General features: G+C 38.0%; 2 protein-coding genes across 3 annotated transcripts; both read left to right on the forward strand.

Annotated features, from left to right (window-relative positions):
• The first annotated feature begins 171 nt into the window (after positions 1-171).
• xkr5a (XK related 5a) lies at positions 172-11,310 on the forward strand. 2 transcript variants are annotated; one of them, XM_067418159.1, is made up of 8 exons: positions 172-208; positions 357-547; positions 2,296-2,479; positions 4,021-4,205; positions 4,854-5,066; positions 5,791-5,960; positions 6,127-6,238; positions 7,919-11,310. In XM_067418159.1, exons 2-8 carry the CDS (start codon positions 445-447, stop codon positions 8,842-8,844), a joined length of 1,893 nt encoding a protein of 630 aa, XP_067274260.1. In that variant the 5' UTR covers positions 172-208; positions 357-444; the 3' UTR covers positions 8,845-11,310. The 2 variants fall into 2 exon arrangements, with proteins under 2 accessions (XP_067274260.1, XP_067274261.1); XM_067418160.1 differs by lacking the exon at positions 172-208 and having other exon boundaries at positions 441-573.
• Positions 11,311-12,217: 907 nt separating this feature from the next.
• Positions 12,218-23,558, forward strand: tram2 (translocation associated membrane protein 2). Its single transcript, XM_067418166.1, has 11 exons — positions 12,218-12,426; positions 14,081-14,144; positions 14,245-14,354; positions 14,536-14,652; positions 14,733-14,791; positions 15,504-15,588; positions 15,722-15,792; positions 20,393-20,497; positions 21,443-21,586; positions 21,674-21,834; positions 23,224-23,558. Exons 1-11 carry the CDS (start codon positions 12,307-12,309, stop codon positions 23,298-23,300), a joined length of 1,113 nt encoding a protein of 370 aa, XP_067274267.1. The 5' UTR covers positions 12,218-12,306; the 3' UTR covers positions 23,301-23,558.
• The last annotated feature ends 132 nt before the right edge of the window (positions 23,559-23,690 follow it).

Genomic DNA, 23,690 nt, shown 5'->3' on the forward strand with positions numbered 1-23,690 from the left:
ATTTTTTTTTGTTGATGTTTTGCATTTTAAACAACCATTAAATAGACAATACTACATTGTAAATACGTGTGGCGTTTTTCTTAACTGTGTGTGTGTGGGTGTGTTTAGCTGATATCACGTTTCTCTTGTGTTGTCCCACAAAAGCATCTGTTTGTAAACATCCGGGTCACCGTTACACTTACACTCTAACAGACACACGCAGCCATAGGTAGGACTACACAGAATATGACAATCAACGAATTATAATAAAAAAAATTAAAAAATCCATCTATTTATACAACAATATGAATTTATTAGCGGATGCGCGTTACTGTCTCTTTAATAGTCCAGAAGCGTGACGTCAGATATTTTGACAGGGCGACAGAGAGGAGAAACCGAATCCGCCGCTGACAACAACAACAAACACAAAGATGTCTCGAGCAACGCCGAGTCCTGGTCGGTGAGATGCCGGTAACGGAGCGGAGAGGATGCGGCGCGTGGTCGAGCTGCTGGCGCGTGCTGCTGCTCGCTGCGTCCGCGCTCGTGCTGCTGGCGGAGAGAGCGGCGCGTGAGTGACCTTACACCGCATCACAGGTGCATCTAATGCACCCCATTTATCACTTTAACGATCGTTACCATACGCATTAACCATAAGTTACCATGGCACTATTATTGTAGATGTCCAAAATCCATAATACGTCCAGAAATATGGTCTAATACATGTCTGAAATACCATGCAACCATGATGCCTGTTCGGAAAAATGTTAAATCCACGGTGCTTTTCTGTTCTTTTTTGTGATGGTGTGATTGCATGTTAAATGCTACTGGCTCTGGTAGAAATAGAATGCAGACGTGGGTTGTGAAATAATACTTAAATAGAAAACAATAGCATGGTACTACAATGGATTTTTGGACATGTGTACCATCATGGTATTCTTGGAAGACACATTCATTTTTATATAAATCATTTCTAAAAACATGTTCTATATTAATTACTATTTTTTAAAATTATTATCAAGTCTTTAATGTATTAATTTAACAAATGCTATTTTTTTGTCACACACACACACACACACACACACACACACACACACAGGCACACACACAGGCTTTTGACGTTTTTAAAGGGGTGGTTCTGTGTTTTTTTCTAGGCTTGGTTGTGTTTATGGGGCGCAGTATAACATGTCTTAATACTTCTTCTTTTTTTAAACGCCGTATTTTTCTTCTATTCTCCCTTTATTCCACACCGCTGTCTCCACTGTCCTTTGAACGGCTCATTTGCTTCCTGCTTCTATGAAGCCCATCCCTCCAAAAATGCAATGGTCTTAGATTGGTTAGATGGCCAAATGTAGTTTCCTGTATTTTTATTGGCTGAAGTGCCAAGCACAGGTTGTCCGGAAATGCCACGCCCCTTACCATTACGGGCAGAAGTCACCTCTGCGGAGACTAGCGAGGGTTTATGATGTCATCAACCAGGGAAGAAGCTCGCTGTAGTCCAAACCGGCCATTTTTGTAGGCAATACACTGCCATAACTTTAAAAGACAATATCTCCGTTTGCATTGAACTTTCAGCGCTGTAACTTTACAGATATAATACTGTTTATGCTCAAGCAGCAACATTACACACTAACTAAAGTTAAAAAAGTGAAATCGCATGCAAACACCCCTTTAAAGAAGTCTCTAATGCTAAACAAGGCTGCATTTATTTTATTAATAATACACAAAAAACAAACAAAACAAAAAACAGTAATGTTGTTAAATATTATTAAAATGTAAAATAACTGTTTTCTATTGGAATATGTTTAAAATGTGATCAAAGCTGAATTTCATCATCATTACTCCAGTCTTCAGTGTCGCATGATCCTTCAGAAATCATTCTGATATGATTTGCTGCTCAGGAACCATTTATGATTATTAGTATCAGTGTTATAAACATTTGTGTAAAAATATTTTTAGGATTCTTTGATGAATTGAAAGTTCAAAAGAACAGTATTTTTCTGAAATAGAAACCTTTAGACGTTTAAAACATAACATTTTCTTTGTATCAAGTTGAAAGTAATTAATTTCCTATCCACTACCAAAATACATATTGTTCCGACAGCTTTAGAGATTTAAGGGTCCGTGAAACGCCTGATCTATCAAAGCTTGACAGTCAGAAATGACAGATCACAGAATCATTTAACCCGGATTTACTGTGATATAATCTCATCCCATTCCCCTGCTCTTTTGTTCGAGATAATCTCATACGATTCAAAAACATATTCACTGCACAGATGGAGGTGTTTGGTAACTCGTGTTCTCTGTGTTGTTCATCAGTGGTCTCCTGTGTGGCCTTCTACCTGTGGCAGGAGGAGCTGTGCTTGGCCGGACTGACCTTTGCCCTCTTGCTGCCGGGGTCACTGGTGCAGGTGTTGAGTTTCAGATGGTACAGGGCCGACGGAGACAAACGGACAGGCCACAATTTCATCATACACACCCTTCACCTGGGCATCTTCAAAAGGTGTGTGTGTGTGTGTGTGTGTGTGTGTGTGTGTGTGTGTGTGTGTGTGTGTGTGTGTGTGTGTGTGTGTGTGTGTGTGTGTGTGTGTGTGTGCTTCTAAAGGAATAATTCCTTCAAAAATTATAATTCAGTTTGTCAGCCCAAACTCCTTAAATGTAAAATATTTACTTTAAGTAAGTACCCCTTCAGAATTTACGTTTTTAAATTAAATATATATTTATTTGGTAACACTTTACGATAAGGTCCCATTAGTTAATGCATTCACTAACAAAATATTTGTTTCAGTATTTATTTATTTCTGTAAACTTTAGTTTAGAATTTACTTTACTCATTTATTTTAGTTTATGTTGAAATGATCATAAACTAAGTTGACTTAATGCTGTAGAAAAATTGTTCATTGCTAGTTTATGGTAACTAATGCAATTAACTAATTGAAACATATTGTAAAAATGTTTATTTAGTCAGTTTCCAAATCTTTATTGATAATTATACTTAGATATCGAAAAGTTTGTTTATAAATTATATCGCAGTTTCAGTTTTAATTAAATTATTTGTGCGTCCCCATTTGATTATTTTGATTTCACATACAATTGAATTAATTACTAGCTTTTCTGAACCCCCTGCGGTTCTCCTTATGAACATCCATTTAGAAAACCCTGATTTATTCTTGCTCATGTTAATCTGTTTTTTATCTGTCGAATGTCTGATTTTTGGATAATCTGTTTCTTGAAGATTTGATGAGAATGAAACTTGAACTGAATGGACATTCAACATTAAACTTGAGCTCAATAACGACACTATTGTCTTGTGTAGAGCTGCTTATAGCAGAATTCATCCCGTTTCATAATTAATGAACTTTTACACAGTTATTGAACTGAACTCACTCAGTTGAAATTTGTCTCATATTTGATGAATTTTACATGGATTCTGCTACCTTCCTGTTAACTCTTTCCACTACCAGCGTTTTTGATCATTTTCACAGAAATGTCGTGGCCCCCAGAATATTTTGTTGTTTAAATATCTGAAAATGATTTAAAATTTTGTTTATCAATCAAATAAAAATTAGTTTATCAGTTTTAAACAAAAAACCCATTTTATTCTAGCTTCTTGCAATATTTTAAACTCTTGAATGTGGGTAAGTTTCATTAGAAAAAGCAAAATTTTGAGTGAAAATCATGTTTTTGTCAAAGGCCTGTATCAGATTCAGAGCGATGATCAAAACACAGATGTAATAGATCGAGTTCATCAACTCCCCCAAAGCTTCACAGTCCTGTAGCTCTTTCAAAAATGTATTTATATTCTGTTTAATGATAATGATAACGTTATTTTACCTATGCATATGATTACATATGATATCGCTTGTTTCTGCATTTTCTTCGCATGTGTTTGGATTTAAAGATTCTTTCAGAAGACGCCATAGCGTATAACCGTATAACAGTGAAAAAACAGAAAGCTGGATATTTCCGTCAATGGCAGGGAAAGAGTTAATACTGTGAAGCTGCTTTGAATGGTCCCTTGACTTGATGTGTGTTGTGTGTCAGATTTTGGGATTGCAGTGTGCGTGAATGGACAGCTCGGGGCTCGTCGCAGTCACATGCGCAGGAGGTGATGCAGCAGGCGGACGTGTCTGCTTTGCGTATGCTGGAGGTCTTGCTGATGACTGTACCGCAGACGCTCCTGCAGACGTACGCTCTTACCGTTACCAGCTACGGCCTCTCATCTCCAGGTCAGTCCTGAGCTCAGTTACAGAGAGACACCTAATTGAAAACAGTACTTATGGCCAGCAGCCATATCACCCTATAGCCCAAGACTGGTTTCCCGCTGAAGCTAAGCAGTGCTGAGCCTGGTCAGTACCTGGATGGGAGACCAACTGGGAAAAATAAAGTAGCTGCTGGTAGAGTAAGGCCAGCAGGGGGCGCTCACCCTGTGGTCTGTGTGGGTCCTAACACCCCAGTATAGTGATGGGGACACTATACCGTCCTCCGGATGAGACATTAAACCGAGGTCCTGACTCTCTGGTCATTAAAAATCCCAGGACGTTCTTCGATAAAGAGTGGTGTAACCCAGTCATCCTGGTCAAATTTGCCCATTGGCCTCTGTCCATCATGGCCTCCTAATTATCCCCCTCTCCTGATTGGCTTGATCACTCATTCTCCTCTCCACCATAAGCTGGTGTGTGGTGAGCGTTCTGGTGCAATATGGCAGGTGGATGCTGCACATTGGTGGTGTTTTGAGGAGATTCCCCCCTTCAATGTAAAGCGCTTTGAGTGCCCTGAAAAGCACTATATAAATGTAACTAATTATTATTATTATTATTACTTCCAAACATTTATAGATAACCGTGTGTGTGTTTGCCTGTCGTATCCGTCTGCAGTCGCTCTGAGCGGTGCCATGTGTTTGCTCTCGCTGTCCTGGGCGCTGGTGCTGTACAGTCGGGCCTGTTGCTTGATCCGTCCTGGGCATTTGCAGATGCCCCCTGCGGCGCTCCTGTGCCAGCTGCTGTGGAGGGCGGGCATGTTAGCCGCCCGCTTCACCAGCCTCGCCCTGTTCACCCGCACCTTCGGCTGCTGGGTCATCGGGGTCATGGGTGAGTCTGCATGAAGATGATAGATGTGCATGCTCAGGTTCGGTTAGTAAATTACCAATGACATATCTGAAGGACTGTACACTTTGACGTCAGTAAGATTTTTTGAAAAAGTAATTAATTTGACTGAATTGACAGTAAAGACTTTTAAAATGTTACAAAGGATTTCTATTTTAAATAAATCCTGTTCTTTTGAACTTTCGATTCATCAAAGAATCCTGAATTTGTTTATCACAGCTTCCACAAAAAGCATGTTTTCTGTTTTCAACATTATTATTAATAATAAATGTTCCATGAGCAGCAAATCATCTTAGTAGAATGATTTCTGAAGGATCATGTCACAAAATTCAGCTTTTCGTCACAGGAATAAATTACATTTAAAAATGTATTTATATAGAAAATAGTTGGTTCAAATTGCAATACTATTTCACAATATAACTATAAAAAATCTTATCGGACACAAACTTTTGAATGGTAGACTGTATGATTTCATGCTACAATCAAAAGAAAAGAAAACATTTATAAAGAAAAAATATAAAATAAAACAATATATTTAAAAAAAAAAAATTTAATTAAACAAAATTACACAATTAAAAAAGTAAATTTTTAATTGTGACCATTCATTTCTGTTGCATTGTATTGAAAATGAACATTTTACAACAATATTTTTACTCATCCCTCAGTTTGTTAAAATAAGTTTCTTAATCTTTGTGTCTCATGTTCTCAGCGTCTCATTGGTTGATGGCCGCGCTGTGGTTGGTCTCCCAGCAGACTGATATATATGTGGGTCAGTGGTCATGGCGCGTGTTTAACGTCATTCTGGGAGGCGTACACGTGTTCCTGTTTCTCAACGTGAAGGACGGACCATCCCGGTTCCGGATGGCAGGATTCTATACGGTACGAACACACAATCTTAATGAGGGCATGAGATATATTTGTAGAGGATCTGTGCTAATAATAACTATTTACACCATCAAAAACTCTCGTATTTTTAGAGCCTGTGCAGAATGTTCTGTTCCTTTAAGCATTGGAGTGACAGCTCTGTGGTTTCTGTGCTGTGTAGGTGATGCTCCTGGAGAATGTTACACTGCTATTGGCTGCATCTGACATCCTGACTGATGCATCATGGGATAGCCTGACCGTTCCCACTGCTGTGCTGTGCAGCTTTCTGCTCGGTGAGAGTGTGTGTATGTGTGTTTGTGATAGTAAGACAGATCTCGATAACAAAGGCTTCATATTATGAACATAATGTAATGTAGACACCCAAACGCAATGAAAGTGTTTTGTGTCTTTATGTTTGTTATTGGTTGAAGTGCATTTTTCTTTCAAATTTTGGGGTCACTATGATTTTTTTTAGTGTTATGGAAAAAAGTCTCTTACTCTCTAATATTGTGAAATATTATAACAATTTAAAATGACGTTTTTCTACTTGAATATATTTAAAAATATAATTTATTCCTGTGATCAGCATCATCATTACTCCAGTCTTTAGTGTCACATGATCCTTCAGAAATCATTCTGATATGATGATTTAGTGCGCAAGCATTTTATTATTATTATCAATGTTGAAAAGCTGCTTAATATTTTTGTGGAAACGTTATTTTTAGCATTTATTTGAAATCAACATCTTTGGAGATTAATGCAAAACTGAAAGTGCACTTTTACCATTAATAGGCATTTTAGGCATTATTACCCTTTCATCACATGTGCATTTTTGTGTATTATTCTGCAAGACCTCTGAAACTATATTACATAAAAATATGTCTCTGAAAGAGTCATGAAAATTATGAGTAATTTCACTGTGCTTAAATATTGAAATGACAAATATATAAAGTTTGATAGGAAAATAAACTAAATGGATGAAAGGCTAGTTAAAGAGTTATATTTATTACATAGTACATTATAATTATTAATTTATTATAATAACATTACATTATTACAATAATTAAACAATTATTTTTATTAAATACATGTTTAATCTTAAAGGGTTACTTCAGCGATTAGCATATGGCTTTGTATCAGTAGAAAGAAACCTTTTGCTGGCCTGAGGCTAAAGACTACAACCAGCAGAGGGAGCCATTTCCGCATGTTTTCAACTCGGACATGGTGGGAGATCGCACTCACAGCTCAGCTCGCAGCTGCAGCCTCAGGCATTCATGTAAACGGTGCGGCCGGTGGAGCAAAGTAAAGTGTTTCAACTTCTCAAACTAATTCCTGTGAAAGTTAAGCTTCCAAAGGCATGAATTGAAAACGCGCCAGACTGAACACGCGCTGTGAATCTATGCCGTGGACGCGTTTACCTCAGCTCTCATCATGAGCTCATCCATGACTGTCAATGTAATCTGACTCCTGCAGCGTTTTGTGCTGTGAGACTCCCTCAGCGGCTAAATCACATTGAACAGACACGTTCAGTTTTTAATTGTAGTGTCTGTTCTCTAACTGAACTGATTTTATGAAGATGAACGCCGTGGGATAGTGATCCAGTGATTCAGTAGCGGTGGCTTTGGAAATGGCCTCACAGGGCAGCGAAGCATTCTGGGAATTGTTGTCTTTTGTCCCCATGAGACAAAAATACATTTCTGTCTTTTCTCAGTCTAGAAAGCACCAAATAAAAAAATTATTTCACGTTTCTACTACATTAATGACCCAGTTTAAATACAGATTCATCCTCCCAGCGCTGAAGTACTCCTTTAAAAAAACTGACAAATCTTAAAGAAAGTGATCGTATGGATTGATTTCAGAGCATCTGTAGTTCAAATATGAATTTGTCTTGATTCATACCCGCCCTCCTCCAGTAACACTTGCATTTGATAGTTTTCAGCTAAATTAAATGTATTCCTCTCTATCTTTCTCAGGTTTGACATCCTTGATTTTGTACTATCGTTTCCTGCATCCCAAATCCACTGAAATCTCTCAGGGTTTGAGACGACGGGCACACATGGGCCGAGAGTGTCTTCAGCAGGGCAATTCGTCCTTCTCTCTGGGGGACAAAAGTCTTCCTCCGGCCCCTCATCCCATCCTCTTCCCGTCCTCTCATCCTTCCTTCTCCCTCTCTGGGATTCCCGGCTCTCTGCTGGAGCATCCCGGGAGTTGCGGTGTGAAGCTGGATGGCGAGTGCCGCCACCATCACTGGTTGCTGATCCGTCTCGCCCTAAAAACCGGCGACCCGGCTAAGATTAACGGGGCGTATGGGGCGGGCGGAGTATCCGGCATACTGATGGGGGATCAGAAGGGAGAAATCCTTGAAGACGGGTGTGTGTCCACTTCTGAAAGCCGGGACGACACAATGGCCGACTGCAGGGAAGAGTTTGAGAGCGTGAGTGAAGCCAGAGAGGAAGAGGAAGCAGGTGAGGATGAGAGTCTCGAAATGGAGAGCCCGTTAGAGTCGCCCGTCTCGGAGTGCAAGAGGAGCTCGCCGGAGGGAAAGTCTGTGCTCGGGGACAGTCCGGAACACAATTACTGCCCCACCGAATCCAGCTCCACTTTATACTTCAGTGCCGACCCACAGTCCCCGAGCAGCTCCAGTAACCCGCGTCTGGACCGCGAGACGCCCTTCGGTTTCGGCTCTGGAACCGGGCTTGAAACTCTGGACGAGCTGAGCCCCATTTCCATAGACGGCGGGCTGCACAGGGACCTCGTCAGGGGCCTTTTGGGCCGAGCGGGGCCCTGCTACACCTCCGCGCCCGGCCTGAACGGAGACTGTTCTGGAAGCCACCTCAGAGGCCCCCGCAGGCAGGTGGTTCTGTCCCGCAGGGCTCCGGAAGAGGACGGTGGGTTTTAACAGCATTTATCCTAATGAACTTTAACGATTACGATTTTCCAGCGTGTAAGTTTTGAGGAAATGTGAGCGACACTGTTGCAACGTGTCTTGAACTTTATGCAAATGAGCTTCAATGGCAACTACCAATGAGAGTGAAGATGACAAGTGAAGGCAAGATGGGAGAGGAGATTATGTTGTTGTGAGCGTTTCACTGTTCTGTGTCATTTGTCTTTGCCCACATTCAGGGATATCATTTAAAAAAAATAATTTGTGGAAACTTGTTTGGTAGGCTATTTATCTGGTCCATGATGTGATATATTATACGCTGCTGCAATTTTTATGCTCTTTCCCCTCCAGAATGTGAAGTGGCAGGGAAACAGATTTGTTGTCACATAAAATATATATTTAAAATATATACACTACTTTTGAAAATGTTGGGGTCTGGGAGATTTTTGAAATACTTCTCTTCTGCTCACCAAGGCTGCATCAATTTGATCAAAAATACAGTAAAAAATGTAATAATGTGAAATATTATTACAATTTAAAATAACTGTTCCATTTTAATATGTTTTAAAATGTATTATATATTATAATTTACAATAACATTTCTTATTTTTATTAATGTTTCATCAATATTTTTGTAGGAACTGTGGCACTTTGGACAAAGGATTCTTTGTTAAATAGAAAGTTCAAAGAACACTTTAAAAACAATATATGCATAAAAAATAATAATAATAGTTTTACGGCCAACATACAGCTTCCTCTAACGATCACTGTCGGTGTGATTGAACAGAGCATTAATTTATAAAACACAAGCAGCTGTAATATAAAAACTTGAACATGGATATTTAAGACGTAAAAAATGAATAAAAGGGTCAGACGTGAAGATAAAAAAACTAACTTTTTTAAATGTTTATTTATCTTTAGTTCTATTTTTAGTTCTCTCACTGTCTGTCTGTTTATGTTCAGAATGGATTACTAGTGTGCACAAGTGTATATACTTTTTGAATAAAATAGTATCTGAAATAATATGCACTGCAGTATGCAACATTTAATAAGCAACATTATCACGTGACTTTATTACAGTTCAGTTAAGTATAAGAGATAGAAAAAAGGATAAAAACATAATCTGTGTATTTAATGCATGTAGAAAATTGTCATAGTATGTACTGCAGAGTGCACTGTAGTGTGGGGAAGTAAGCCATTCTGAACATAACCAAAAAAAAATCCACATGCTGTTGGTTTAAGCTGAAAGCACAATCTTCCTGTTGTGTGCGTGCGTGCGTGCGTGTGCGTGTGTGTGTGTGTGTGTGTGTGTGTGTGTGTGTGTGTGTGTGTGTGTGTGTGTTCTGTTTACCTTCTGTCCTCTCAAACTGTGATGTAATTCTACTCTTATGAAGGGCTGTGGTCTGGTTTATTATTCTTCGGTGTACAGTGCCTGATACAGACATAAATAGAGACAAAACTCATCTCAGATGATCATATCTGCATTAGAGCATTAGAACCACCATAGACATTATGATTATTATGATTAGGTGATGAATTTGGTCCACTGCCTCATCCTTCCATCAGAATATTTGCTCTCTGAACTTTTCTGCTGGCACTACAGCGATGTATTATTGTTTATGGAATTTTTGTATTTATTTATTTGTTTTTGTTTAAAGCATAGGTCAATTTTGAGTTTTCATATACCTTTTGTCATTTTTTCTATGCTTCAAAAACTAACCTTAATCCTAATATAATATTTTTTTTCTCTGGTCACTTTATGCATTTAAAGTATTGCAGTTGCACCCCAATTTGATCGATCGATCTATCTATCTATCTATCTATCTATCTATCTATCTATCTATCTATCTATCTATCTATCTATCTATCTATCTATCTATCTATCTATCTATCTATCTATCTATCTATCTATCTATCTATCTATCCATCTATCTATCCATCTATCCATCCATCTATCTAATCTGTGTGTCTGTCTTATTATATATATATATAATTCATTGATTTGTTCATTTATGTATTTATAAAGCTGATGCATGGTTCTACTGTAACAGCTGTGTTTTGTTGGAGTTGAACAAATGACTCAAATATCTATGTATGATACATTTGCCTTGGATAGGAACTCAAAGGTAATAATGTTTCAGGGATATTTTTGTGAATATCCACTGAGTGGTTTTTCACAGTTTGAAGTGCTCACTGTGTGTGTGTTTCCATTGTTTTTCATTAAATAATTTTGAGAGTGTGTTTACTATCTAATAATTGCTATTTGCATGCATTTTTTCCCTAAGGATGACTGTGTGCTTAAACAGTAGTGATGGGTTATGTCTCCTAACAGGTCAATATTTGCAATAATTTCAAAGCAGATTCAGCCATAAGATTATAGTGATTAGCTGATGTTGTGAATGAAAGTTTGTTTTATTTTTCTGGATGTGGGTTGTTTGCTCTGGTGAATTCCATTTATTCATTAAATTAATTTCACAAGAATTATGAACGTGTCATAATATATCTCTCATATGTCTCCACTTGTGGAGCTCATTGTTATCTACTGCACATAGGAAATATTAGTCATCATTAAGAAAATAGCAGGAAATTGCAAAATAGCCTACATTATCAGTGGAAATTATGAGTAGTATACATGAAAAAGATAAATGTCAAATAAAAACCACAAAGGCATTGAACTAATACAACAATGCAAAGGGATTTATATTACAATCTCAACAGTAAAATAATTGACACTCCACTGGTTTCACAGACTAAAATGCATGACTGAGCTGTTGTAACTGAAAGTACCTTACAATGACATATCTTAAAATATGTCTGTGCCATTGTTTGCCCTGTCTGTGAAACCAGGCCGCTGTGTTTTGTAGAATAGTAGTGCACTAAGAGTGGCTTAACACAGATACATGAGGACTACGTGAAAATTCCCAATTTAATAACTATAGCTATGTCATTTTTCAGCTGTAAATTATAATACACATTGTAGCAGCACAAAGTTGTTGCGGTGCTGTCACGTGGTACATGTTATTTTCCCCAGCGCTGGTAGGAATGGACCAATCGCATTTTACAGCGATTGCTGCTGTGGATTTTACGTGATTACAAATATTATTTTATTATTCTTACAAATGTAATTAAATTAAATAAAAATGTGATGTGCAACCGTTTTTCATTTAGCCTAAGCAATTGTATTATTCTTATGAAAATACAGCTTAGTTTAAAGGCTATTACACGACCAACTTTATTATTCAATGTATCTGAAATGTTAAACAATTTGTTATAGTTACCAAAAGGAGAAGATTTTCCTAAATTTTACACCCAGCGGTCGGTCAACCAATCCTTTCTAGCTTCTACCGCGCATGCGCGCTAACTTTGGTTCGTGGCTTAAGCGCGCGTGCGCAGTGCACTTACTGAAGTTTGGAGTGATTCGTGGAAGTTTGAGATTTGGAGGAAAAAAAGCACGGGAGAAAATCGGGACCTTGTAAAATGGCTTTTCGCAGGAGAAATAAGAGTTATCCTTTCTTCAGCCAAGAGTTTCTCATTCAGAATCACGCGGATATTGTCTTTAGTTTGGTGATTTTCATTTTGATTGGACTGATGTTTGAGGTGAGCTAAAGAGTTTAAGAATCTCTTTTTTTTCTTGTCTGTGTCTCTGCCAGCTGTTTTTCTGCCTGTCTTCTTTTTCTTCTGACTTATAACTTTACTACCAAACTAAACATGTCGTTATAAAACAGACAGTGTAGCTTTAAAAAATGTGGACAGAGCCCACTTTTATCTGAATGTTTAAGCTTTCTAAAGTAAGTTTCAGACACTCGGTTTATGCATTTAATCTACATTAAAAGTGTGCATTAAAACGCCGCTCTGTTTGAGTTAAATGTGTAAAAAGAAGTCCAAAGCTTGAAACTTAATTCAAAACATTATCACCGTCACCTGGGCCCAGATTCCTGCACTGTGTTGGATGATGAAGATAGATACGTAAAGTTCGCAAAGCATAAGTTTAATTTGAACACACAAACCAGGTGTCATAATGGTGTATTTGAGTTTTATGATGCTCAGGTTTCTGCTGAAGTGCCACGTCAAGTCTCTCACGCGCCCCCCAGTTTGACAGACATTCCTGGAGAGTCCAATATGAATCTTCATATTTATATACATTATGATCTGTCGCTAATAAATCCCTCACCTAAAGCTAAAATCCGCATTTAAAGTTTCTAGATAAATAGTCTTGTCAGGTTTGTAATTTTGGTCATAAACTCTGAATGAAACCCTCTTCAGGGTTCATTTCACGCATCTCATCTGTCATGCAAATATGTGTGTTCAGAATCAGATGGGTTTCCCCTTTACACCTGCTGCTCTGAACATCTGTGTTTCATTCAAACACATCTGTGTTCATGCCTTTATGAAACAAATCAGTGGGGGCTCATTTGATTTTTTTTGCCATTTCTCTCTCGTGCTAAAATGCATGTGAAATGTCTGGTTTTCATGCTTCCTGCACAGTGTGCATGTCAGTCCTCCAGCCAATACAGTATTCATGAATGCATCACTTCCACTGGAATTATTATAATAAGCTGTTATTTTCAGTCAATGTTGTATTTGTCAAATGTACAACAATATTGCAGTCAGGATTTTTGTCATTTGAAATGTCAAAGTTTTGTAAAAGATCCCATTTTAGTAAACATTTTAAATTCATTTTATAAGGACGTAGTAGAATAAATACTAAGGAAAAATGTTGCAACAAATATATAATACTATATGGACGCCACTGTATAAAAATAAGTTCCTTTTATCTCATTATTCTGGCCTTCTTTTTCTTGCAATTGCAAGTTTATATTTCACAATCCGGATTCATAACTCACAGTTGTGTAAAAAAAAGTCAGAATTTTAAGATTAAAAAGTGACAATTACATTTTATGTTTTACTATGTGGCAGGAACAAGCTTCCATACAATACAAACTACTAAAATGAGTAAAATACTTGCCTAAGACATAAGACTTTTCTTTGGATATTATAATACATATTCCACAGTTTGTTGTGTGGAAAATGTATTGTACATTAGATTTTCAGGAAGTGTCTAAAAGTGTTTTTAAATGTGTTTTAAAAAGGGGAATAAAACATTTGAGCTTTAAATATCAGCTGTAACTGTATGAAAGCACATGAGATTTATTATTGAACATGTGATTGGGTGTGTGTGTTAAGGTAAAGGGTCATGTCTGTGTGTTTTGCTCATCATTGTGAAGGAAAGTTGATTTCTTCTCTCTTTCAGACAACAGCCAAAACAGCCATTTTATTCATCCAGCCTCAGTACAACATCAGCACCATGGGTGCAGGTCTGACACACACTCATTTGCTTTGATATTCTGTTATATCCAGTGCGGTGATGCATCTGTAACATGAGCTTGTGTGTGTGTGTGTGTGTGTGTGTTTCAGATGGAGAAGTTACTCTGTATCAGTATGGATGGAAAGACTGCGCCACTGTCCTCTTCTATCTTTGTATAACCATCATTCTTCACGCGGTGGTGCAGGAGTATGTGCTAGATGTAAGCGTTGCAATGCATTTTGGGTAATGTAGTTTAATGTATTAGTGCAGGATGCACAGCCATACAGGTGGCTCCATTATGGGAGAGGAAAAAAAGCTCCATTGATGGCCATTAGGAAGGGTTTTTTTCTTAAATGTGCATACTATATTATTTATACTATACTCTGTGTGCTCCATTGTAGAAAATTAACCGGCGTCTTCACCTGTCGAAGAGTAAAAACACAAAGTTTAATGAATCTGGGCAGCTGTGTGTGTTTTACCTGGTGTCCAGTGTATGGAGTCTCTATGTCATCGCCACAGTAAGAGCTGTCAGATCACACACACAGCATATTAACCTCAAGCTTTCTGTCCGGCACCTAATTGTTTGTGATTTTAATAGGAGGGATACCTTCTGCATCCCAGCAGCCTTTGGGAGAATTACCCTCATGTTCACCTGAGGTACATAAACGCATAATCAAAGCATGCAAACTGTCAAAAACATGACATAAGTCTTATTTCATTCAAAAGTAAGAAAAAAGTATCTAGAGATTTTGCAAGAAGAAAATGAAGCCTATATTTTTGGACAATTTTTGCATTGAGGTTTCTCATTTTGCTTCTAAATTCTCACTACTGTAATGTAAAAAATATATACATGTTTTCTAGTTGTATTATTTCTGCAGATTTTAATGAATAAGGATCTTTGTTTAGGTGGTGAAATATATTTTAAAAAAATGCAAATCTGGGTAGACAAAAATGGGTTTAAAAATATTATAGTGTAAAAAATGAATGATCTTAAAAGGTTTCATTTTCTATTTTTTTTTAATGTTATTGGATGATTGCATCCCCTAACACCACACACCCGAACACAAGGTAACATGACAGCGTTTATTGCATTTCATCTGCACGCTCTGAAAAATGACAGCCAGTTATTCATTTGAGATTTTTCATGTAGACCTCACCTATTTGTGTTAAGCCAATAACGTATTTTGATATTTTTATGCCAATTTCACACAGGATGGAAACGCTGCTTTATTTGCAAATGTTTTGTGTGATATTCCAGTTTGTCCAGTTAAATTCACAACTCTAGATGGAAACCTCAAGTGTCAGTGGTTGATTTGATTGTGGCTGGTTCTGTCAGATTGTCATGTGATTGTAATTGTCTTTCTGTCAGGTTTCAGGTGAAGTTCTTCTACCTCACACAGCTGGCATACTGGTTTCACGCACTACCTGAGCTTTACTTCCAAAAAGTGAGAAAGGTAAGCGAAGACGAGAGGAACGCAGAAACATTGATGCAGGGGATATACGTAGGTATATGCGTAATATAATTAAAGTATATAATAATAGAACTATAATAAAACCATAATTGTGTTGCTCTCTTCATGTTTTTAGGAGGAAGTCCCTCGTCAGCTGCAGTACATCAGTCTCTATCTGTTACACATTCTGGCTGCGTATCTGTTGAAGTAAGTCATCAATCATAGATGTGCTCACGCATGAAAACTAATAAATAAATAAAATAGCTGGATTGACTTTTAAAGGCAAGTCACCTTTATTTATATAGCATTTTATACTATATAGATTTCAAAGCAGCCTTACAGTGATTAACAGGAATGATGCAAACAGAGGCTGTGTCATTGTTCAGCTGAAATCAGTTTAGTGTTGATTCAGTTTCCTTGGGAAGATCATCAATTATTGAATTAGTTAATTATCTATAAAGCAGTTCTGCAGAAAATAATATTTTTGAATATTAAGTGTCCCCAACTAAGCAAGCCAGACGCAACAGTGGCAAGAAACCCAAACTTCATCAGGTGACAGAATGGAGGGGAAAAAAAATTGGGGTGAGAAACCAGGCTCAGTTTTGGGGGGCCAGTTTTCCTCTGGTTAACGATCCTGGTGTGATTATGATTCAGGCAGCATCACAAGTCATAAATCAGGTTGTGGATCGGTATCATTCTAATATTTCATCCAGTTCCTTTTGGTTGAAGATCAGATTTATCACGCCAGTCTGGTTTTTGTGGCGTTTGCTGAGGATCTGTACCAGTGGCTGTCGTGGTCGATGAGGCTTTCGCAGGGGACTGTCTAGTTGACAGGATCTCTGCTGACGTTCAGGGAATCGTGTCTAAGTGCAGGTCTACCATCTGATCTGGATACGGATGACTATGGTAACCTTGGGATAAACCGAGAGACTGATATAATGGTGTAGATGCCATTTTTACCATGTAACAAGTACATTGGGTGTGATGGGAAGTGATCCTTGTTCTGGTTGACCTAGTTAATGCAGCCTAAAAATCCTTAAAGCTGCACTATGTAGTATTTTTGCAGTAAAATATCCAAAAACCACTAGGCCAGTGTTATATATTTTGTTCAGTTGAGTACCTACAATATCCCAAATATTTCCAACTATTTGTAAATTGTAAGAAAATTCCTATTTTAACTAAGGATGGGACGTTTCAGCATAGCGTCTGAGGAAGTCGCCTGTCAATTGCGTCATATCTGCGTTACCCTCGGTTTCGGGTTATATTTGGCAGAAGCGCTTTACTCTTAGCAGTGTGAACAAGTGAACGCACAGAGTAACGTCATAACATCATTTTCAACACACTTAAATGTATCTAATATGATCAACAGAGCTGCTTTACCTTATAATCATAACCGGAAGAGCGGAATAATGCAGGCGCCCGGCGAAGGTGTCCCGTCCCGTCATAATGAAAGCCCCGGTGTTCACGAGGCGGGTATTTGTGTAACAATCGCTCCAGCGGCTGTGCTCAGCTCCACAACACTCGGCCCTGCTCTGCTTTACACTACAGTAACGTTAATAACCACATTAGGGGTGTCCATGGTTAACCGATTGACCGATTAACCGTTAAAAATTGCGTAACCGAGTGAAACATTTTGCTCGGTTAAGTGGCTTCAATGACGTGCTTTGAATTTAGTTGTAATATATGTTTGCACCCCTAGAGACCGCCAGAGCGCTGCCAGACATTTGTAATATCCACAAAAAGAAGAAAGCGTGGGAGCACTTTAAAAATGAGAGTGACGGGGCAAAATGCAAGTATTGCAATGGAGTGCTTACCGCATTTTTCAGGCTATAAGTTGCTCCGGAGTATGAGTCGCATCAGTCAAAATATGCGTCATGAAGAGGAAAATAGCATACGTCGCACTGGACTAAAAGTCCCATTAGGGCAGAAGCAGAGCGGGAGCCGCGCGCGCTGTGCATAACGGATCAGAAGAAAGAACGTTTGAAGTGAGAAACTTGTGAATGACTAGAGAAAAGCAGACGTTACTTTAACTGTAATAAAGAAAACAAAAAAATAGCTAATCGCGGACTGAAAGCAAGATGGCCAGAGCTGAAGGGACGAGTCCACAGATGCTTGAACTCTCTGCCGGGAGAGGCTCCGCCGCGCGAGTCAAACGCTGTCTGTGTGAATCATTCTCGGCTGCATATTTTACTAACGTTACATGCTCTAATCGTGCAGGCGCCCTCGCGGCCACTTGCATTGCTCGTGAACTGGAGCGCATCTCATCCTAATTTAACGAAACTCAGCGTACGCCTCGCAGACATGAAATAGATCTTAAGAAACTTGAAATGTCTTTTAACAATTTAAAACGAAAAGAAATAGGCTACTCTCTGATTTTGTAATCCATGATGTGCATTTCTCTATATAGGCGCGTTCACTACGGAGATGGTCAAATTAATAAGCTAAAAATAACCCTGACGCACACTATGGTTAACCGAGTATTGACCGCTAAGGGCCTCGGTTAACGGTTAATGAAAAACTTGAAAACGTGCAGCCCTAAACCACATGCATGAACGTGATTTCTGCCCGAGTCCTATTTTCCACCGGCTGTGAAGTGAAGATCACATGTCCCAAGATGCTGCGCTCAAACTTTGCGTCATCAAACTACGCCTTTGTTTAGAATAGGCAAACTCTAGTGGACGGAAAGTTGCATAGTGCACCTTTAAATGGATGTGAATTATAGAAATGTGATAATGTGTTGGGTATGGCAGGTTAGAGATGCATTTTGAGTCTATATTTTAAACTCTCAGTGTGTCTGCTTTCTGAACAAGACTAGAAAGACTGTTCCAGAGTTTGAGTCATAAACAGGAAAAGGGTCTACCACCTGCTGTTGATTTTGATATTCTTTATTTTGTTATCAACTGGCCAGAATTTCTGCTGCATTTTGGACCAGCTGGAGTTTGTTTATTAGGCGTGCAGAGCAACCACCTAGCAGAATATTACAATAATCTAGCCTTGAGGTCACCTTTCTGCATTTGTCATTGAGCGCATATGTTGTAATTTAGATGCATGCAGTTTTACAAATGCTAGAAATGTGGATTTCAAATCAAAGATTGGTATAAAAGAGGCATCACACCCAGGTTCCTAACTGACGACGAAGACTTGCTTCCAAATGAGTTCTCCCAAGGGTAAGCACATACAGGGTGAAAAGCAACCATCTTAGTTCTGAGCATTGTGATACTCCATACTGAACATGTGATCGATATGCCACCTCTTCATTTATTGCCACAAATTGATACTGGTCAGAAAAGTATGATTTGAGCCATACCAATGCAATTCCACTAATGCTAACTTAATTTTCGAGTCTATTCAAAAGAATGCTGTTGTCAATAGTATCGAATGCAGCACTAGTGTTACTGGATCTTTGTATCTCTCAAAGGCAAATCGTTTGTCTCAGTACTGTGATACAGTCTAAATCCTGACTGGAAATACTCGGATAACATGTCTTTCTAAAAAGAAACATAGTTACTGATATTAATATGCCTTTTCTAGTATTTTTGACAGGAAGGTTAGAATCGAGATTGGCCTGTAATTCTCTTGGATCAAGTTGTATTTTTTAATAAGTGGTTTAATAATAGCCAGCTTAACTTATATCCTAAGGATAAAGGTAAATTAATGATATTAAGAAGTTAATCTATGATCTCTGGAAGCTTTTCTTTCAGTAGCTTAGTCGGTATAGGGTTGAGCACACGTGTTGTTGTTTTTGATGATTTAACGTGTTTAGACAATTCTTCCTCTCCTATCACAAGGAATGAATGGAATTTTTCCTCAGGGACACTGCAGTGCACTGTCTGATGCGATACTGTACTAGGCGGTTGCATTGTTATGATGTTCTCTCTAATACGATCAATCTTTCAAGTAAAGAAAGTCAGTCATTACTCCTGTGCTGTTTGACAACAACTGAAGTTAAAGCGTGATTTCTGGTTGATTTAGCCACTGCATCAAGTAAATACCTTGAGTTGTGTATGTTCTCTTCTAAGAGAGTTGAAAAGTAAGATCTATCAATTTAAGGCCTTTCTGTATGCAGTAACGCTGTCCTTCCACAAAATGCGAAATGCCTCTAGTTTTGTTTTCTTCCAGCTACTCTCCATTTTTTTGGGGGATGGGAGTGTGCTTGTTATACCGCGTTGTGCTTGTTATATGGTGCGAAGGAGCAACCGTGTCTGAAGTGCTGACCTTAAGTATGATTATGACAATGAGTGACACGTGTTGTTTAGAATGTCAATAAGTGCCAATCTCAGTGCATCTTTTTCATTATCTACATGAATATTAAAATCACCTACAATTCATTTCCATAGAAAATCAGCAAATTCTTTGATAAAGTCTGTATGGTGGCCAATATACAGTAGTCAGCAGACATGTCAAACAGGATTCATCACTTACACTAGATTGCGTTACATAAACCACCATCACTTCAAAAGAGTTATACTTGAAAATAAACCTTTTGAGTAATATTGAATTATAATTAATTACAGCCAGGTTTCTGTGAAACACAGCACATCTAGGTTATGATCATATCATTTACAATAAGTGCTTTCGTAGAAAGGCATTATAATATTATATTTATTGGCTATTTATTCTATTCACTCTACATATAGCGAGAGAGATCTTTGTATAAATGGATGTTTACGTGTGCCCTAAAAAACAAACATTTAAAAAAATATATATATATTCTGTTTATTCAAAATATTTTAATATTTTTTTGCTGTATATCAGATATTTGCATGAAGAACGATTAATTAAATATGTGTTTTTCATCCCTCTTTAGCTTGACACGGGTCGGGCTGGTTCTGTTGTTTCTGCAGTATATTTCTGAGATGGGCTTTCATCTGTCTCGACTGTTCTACTTCATCGATGAAAACCACCACAAAATGTGAGCCGAACTCCCTCATGCTTTAGTTTCATAAAATATCATCATTCAAAATATTTTTAAAGCTACACTGTGAGAGATTTTCCCCCATCTAGCGGTGTAAAGGTATATGACCATCCATTGAATAATAGTTTCTGTTCCTCTCAATTCCGATTTCGTTTAAACTCCTACGGTGGCCGATTTAGTTCAAGATTAACAAGGCAATCCCCCTCTTCACATTCGACACGGTGCCATCGAGTGTTAAAACGCGAAAGGCGAAGCTTGAATTTACGGGTATGTCCCTCTTTGGCTAATGTACTTTCAAGATGGAGGGGCAACATGGCGACCGGCATTCGAACCCCTCACCCGTGTGTATTTTCAATGGCATATTATAAACTTACCAGAATACTTTATTACTCGAAAGAAGTAAATACATTAATGAGCACATATATTTTTGAAAGAACTGAGTGTTTTTGGCTAAGAATAAACTAAAAAAGTTACACAGTGTAGCTTTAAAGATATTAATACATTCCACAAGGATGCATTAAATTGATTAGCAGAATTTAATGCTAACTGTCAATCAAAGAATCCTGAGAAGAGAATGTGTTGCAGTTATTCATAAATATATTTTCTAATTATATATTTTTATCATAATAAATGTTTCTTGAGCAGCAAATCCTTAAATTAGAATGATTTCTGAAGGATTATGTGACACTGAAGACTGGAGTAATGATGCTGAACATTCAGCTTTACCATCTAAGGAATATATTGAAAAGTTGAAGTTTTTAAATTGTAATATTTCACACAATATACTGTTTTTACCTGTATTTTTGATCAAATAAATACAACCTTGGTGAGCAAAAAAGACGTATTTTAAAATTATAAGCTGATCTGAAACCTTGGACGGTAGTGTATATCATAATCTCTCTATATAACAGCAACTGTGTGTGTGTGTGTGTGTGTGTGTAGGTTTGAGATGTGGTCCATTGGCTTCGTCCTGACCCGTATGATCACTCTGACTCTGATGTTCCTGGCTGTCGGCTTCGGTTTGGCTCGTTCTGAAAACCAGATGCTTGATTTGGAGACTGGAAACTTCAACACACTTTCTATCAGGTGAGACGGACATTCACACTCAATGTAGTTCAGTACATCACGACATGACTAATGCTGTGTGTGTGTGTGTGTGTGTTTGTCACGCAGGCTGCTGGTGTTGTTCCTGGTGTGTTTCACTCAATCATGGCTGCTCTGGAAGTTCTTCCGTTTCCAGCTGAGCCGAACACGCGAGCTGAGATTGGAGCAGGCGGCCCGGAAGAGAGCGGCCGCTAAACAACAGATGCAGCGCACGCTGAAACGAGATTCGGGTACGTGCTCAGTCTAAGTTGCACCGCACTAGTTACACACTAGTTACATTGGGTTTCAATGGGGACATTTTTGTCCAAACAGTGCAAAGAGGAACTATTTTGTGTACCTAGTGCAAAATATTATTATTATTTTATTTTTTTAAGGAACTGGTGGTGAAATGGTTAAATTCCATTAAAAATACACATCTGTGCCAAAATGTATGTAGTTATCAAAAAAACAAAACTGAAAAAGACGAAAAATGTCCACAAGGGTTAAAAAGTGTATAAATGGACTTTATTATATATATATTTTTAAATACATAGAACAATATATTTTTTTACATTTTTATATATATTTTTTTAAAAGAGAGGAAAAAGGTGGAGCCCCAGAGCCACACCGCTCTGTTACATAATCACCACTGACCAATGGTAGGTCAAAGGTGTTAAGTTCCCTTCAGCTGGTTTTCTTCAAAGTTCACTTTGGCAAGCTGGTTCAAACTCCAGAAACTACCTTGGTTTTGGTCTGGTTTCGCTTACATTCACGCTGTCAGTTTTTTGGATTGACAACCGCATGTGTGTGAACATACACATCCAAGTTGATTTGTAATTAAATTTAAGGCAGCAACTTTTTTCTTTAATACAGTGTACAGTTAAGTTATTTAAACTTAAATGACATTAAACTGACTTCAAATTAGAGCCTTGTATAACTTGAGTAGAAAATTGCTTAACAAATTTTGATGAGTTAAAACAATGTAAAAACATGTTGTCATTACTTATTAATCACGTCATTTATTACAGTGTATGAAGGACCCAAATACAGGACTGTTCACCGTTCTGCTGCTGTGTGAACATGGCCTATGTCCTAAGTCACATCAGAAGTATATCAGAGCCTTAAGCTTTAGAGTTAGTTCATCCAAAAAAGTTATGAATTACTCATGCATACTGTTTTAACCAGTGGTGATGTATCGCATTGCATATGCACATTGGCCCAAGCTACTGCAGATATTTATAATAAATAATAATAGATTTTATTTATAACGCACTTTTCATTCCGAAAAATCTCAGTGGAACAATGGAAAAGGGGAAAAAAAGATTAACAAGTAAAAATATAGATTAATACAAACAATCAAACAACACATAACAGTTAAAAGCTTGGCTGAACTGTTGGTCTATTCCTCACACACAGCTTTTGTGAATAGTTTAGATATTATTTTTTTTGTTTCTAGGTGAACTTTTCCTGGCCTCTGGGTAATAATAATCTTTTATTGTGTGTGTGTGAGCCAAATGTGACACACAGAATGACAAACACTGGTTTTGTAGGTCTGATGTCTTCGGTTACGCACGTGACGTTGTTTGGTGTTCAGTGATGCATTTTTCTTCTCTAACACGAGCTGTGTTTGTGTTCTGCAGTCGGTCATCATGAGAACGGACTCATTAAAGCAGAGAACGGAACATCTCCTCGTCTCAAGAAGATCAAAGCACCATAAACTTCAGCTCATTCCAGCAGAAGGTCTCCGCACATCGAGGGCACAGGAACAGGAAACCCATCATCTGCCTGCTGCTTCCTGTTTCCACATCAAGAGAAGTGCATGTGGCGTTTCTCCAAGGAACTGACAACAGGACCCTCGACAGGCTCTCAACTTCTTTCCAGTTTCAGTATTCATGTTATTTCTTTCTACATATGTTTTCTAAACTTCACTCAGTCTTTCTTTATTAAAGCGCTGTTTTGAGGTTAGTTTGTTTTTCTGCATCTGCATGTCTTGAGGTACAAAAGTGGCGACTACGGTGGCCTAGAAAGGACACTCGTTTAGATGATTTGAATTAAAGGTGTTATCGTGAGACTTCACATTCTAAGTTTGTAATGAACAAGATTTACA

Source organism: Pseudorasbora parva, chromosome 15, assembly GCF_024679245.1.
Source record: "Pseudorasbora parva isolate DD20220531a chromosome 15, ASM2467924v1, whole genome shotgun sequence".
NCBI classification, from domain to species: Eukaryota; Metazoa; Chordata; class Actinopteri; order Cypriniformes; family Gobionidae; genus Pseudorasbora; species Pseudorasbora parva.

Coding starts and splice junctions, on each gene's coding strand:
- tram2 (XM_067418166.1), top strand. CDS start 12,307: ATGGCTTTTCGCAGGAGAAATAAGAGTTATCCTTTCTTCAGCCAAGAG. Junction 14,653..14,732: donor GTCTCTATGTCATCGCCACA/GTAAGAGCTGTC, acceptor TGATTTTAATAG/GAGGGATACCTTCTGCATCC. Junction 20,498..21,442: donor GATGAAAACCACCACAAAAT/GTGAGCCGAACT, acceptor GTGTGTGTGTAG/GTTTGAGATGTGGTCCATTG.
- xkr5a (XM_067418159.1), top strand. CDS start 445: ATGCCGGTAACGGAGCGGAGAGGATGCGGCGCGTGGTCGAGCTGCTGG. Junction 2,480..4,020: donor CACCTGGGCATCTTCAAAAG/GTGTGTGTGTGT, acceptor GTTGTGTGTCAG/ATTTTGGGATTGCAGTGTGC. Junction 4,206..4,853: donor CTACGGCCTCTCATCTCCAG/GTCAGTCCTGAG, acceptor ATCCGTCTGCAG/TCGCTCTGAGCGGTGCCATG.